This window comes from Amphimedon queenslandica, unplaced genomic scaffold, assembly GCF_000090795.2.
Source record: "Amphimedon queenslandica unplaced genomic scaffold, v1.1 AMPQUscaffold_12389, whole genome shotgun sequence".
Lineage (NCBI taxonomy): Eukaryota > Metazoa > Porifera > Demospongiae > Haplosclerida > Niphatidae > Amphimedon > Amphimedon queenslandica.
In genome coordinates, this window is record NW_003547374.1 from 6710 (window position 1) to 8497 (window position 1788).

Genomic DNA, 1788 nt, shown 5'->3' on the forward strand with positions numbered 1-1788 from the left:
TGACTATACTTGTAACCTAGTGTAGTAAGAGGATACTACAGTACATTGTATGGAGGATAAAGGTATTCATGTGTACGTGTTATACCTGTCTATTCCGGAGACCTTGGGACCCAATAATAGCCTAGCTCCTGATTATGAACCTGTCCTTATTTGAGAGGTTCACTAATACACATTACTATTGTATTGGGACTGATACTACCCCTCCTCATTATAGAGGTGTCCTTATTTTAGAGTGTCCACAATAGGAGGAGGTTATACTGTAGTATCAATTTGTACATGTACATGATACAGATACCAATGAAATAATAATACTCCAGTATATAATTATTATGTTATTACAAATTATCCATAAATGTACTGCACAAGTAATGTCAACAAACAGTTCTTAGAATAGATTATCCAGCACAATTAAAATAACTTTATAACTATTAATAACTATTATTAACTATTATTAATTACTTTATCACCGAACAGTCCGTGTCCAAACTGCACTAGTGAAGGATTAGTAACTGATCCATTGGATACACTATGAGGAATGAGGACCTGTGTATGAAGATAGAATATATACAGTATAGTCTCTCTTAATGGACACTCTCTATAGCGTACACCTCCATTTAACGGACAGCACCTAGTGTACCAATTACATTCCTTACTGTATAAAATAACCTCCACATAAAGGACACCTCTGTATCCATTAAATGGAGGTGTACGCTATAGAGAGTGTATTATTATTATTATTATTTTCCAGCTGCTGTTTATGAAGGATAAGATGTCAACTTAAATTTCAAACACAATTACGGCTAGTACACACGCGATGGCTAATACAATTAATTATTAATTAATATTCCTAATATGTAATACTAATCAATATCTCATTCCCTCCATATAAATACTATACTGCTAGTATTACTGTGTATTGTTAGTGTGGGAGTGACCAATTTTCTAGGAATTGTTATTATTAGTGTATAATAGTTGGAAGAGTTTACTGGAATTATATTATTTTACAATTTTGTACTAATATAACTGACTTTGAACTGATGATACACCCATTATAATGCTTTGCGGAATTTAATTGCAAAATTAAATTCCAGCAAATATTTTCAGATATATGGTATTATTTATTCCTACTTAATTAAAATTGATACTCTTAAATTATCAGATACATGTACATGTACATATACATGATATAATAATTATCCTCAATATAATCTTTTATTAATGATAACTGTGTACATCAGAATTGATGAAATACCGTAATTTGCCTTTTTTTCGTACAAAAATTTTTCGTTTCAGAAAAATTCAAGTGGAAATATTTTCGTCTTCTCATAGTGTACGAAAATTTTTACAGTCTGAAAATTTAGCTTCTCTTGCATATACCTTGTCCTTTACCTACTGGTAACAAGGCCGCTATAGTAGTGTTTATAATTCTTGAGATAAGAGGTTCTTGACCTGGCTGTTCCCCCCGACATTACTAGTATACGGATAGTACTGGAGATGCAGCAATGACCAATTTACGGATAATAAACGGAAACATTAAATGGCTACTTTTGTCACATGGTGGACCGTTTTATTTTATAATTCAGTAGTGAAGCAACTGATTGAAGTACAGCAAGCACCAGTGGATAGAGCAAGGTTAGAGCTGCAAGAAGATACCTACTTATAATAATAATAATAATATCAGGCCGTACCTTAGTCTTTCTTTGATGAATTAGGTCACAAATTTTGGTTGCTCAAAAATTTTCGATTGAAATATTTTCGTCATTTTAGGACCATACGAAAATATTCCAC

The 1788-nt window shown here is 32.1% G+C and overlaps 1 protein-coding gene across 1 annotated transcript in view; it reads right to left on the minus strand.

The window, feature by feature from the left end:
• LOC105314877 (uncharacterized) overlaps positions 1-1788 on the minus strand; it is a 13390-nt gene that overhangs the window by 5877 nt on the left and 5725 nt on the right. Inside the window, exon 8 of the mRNA XM_020004132.1 lies at positions 460-543. Coding sequence (XP_019859691.1) covers positions 460-543 — 84 coding nt within the window. The remainder of the gene's footprint in view (positions 1-459; positions 544-1788) is intronic.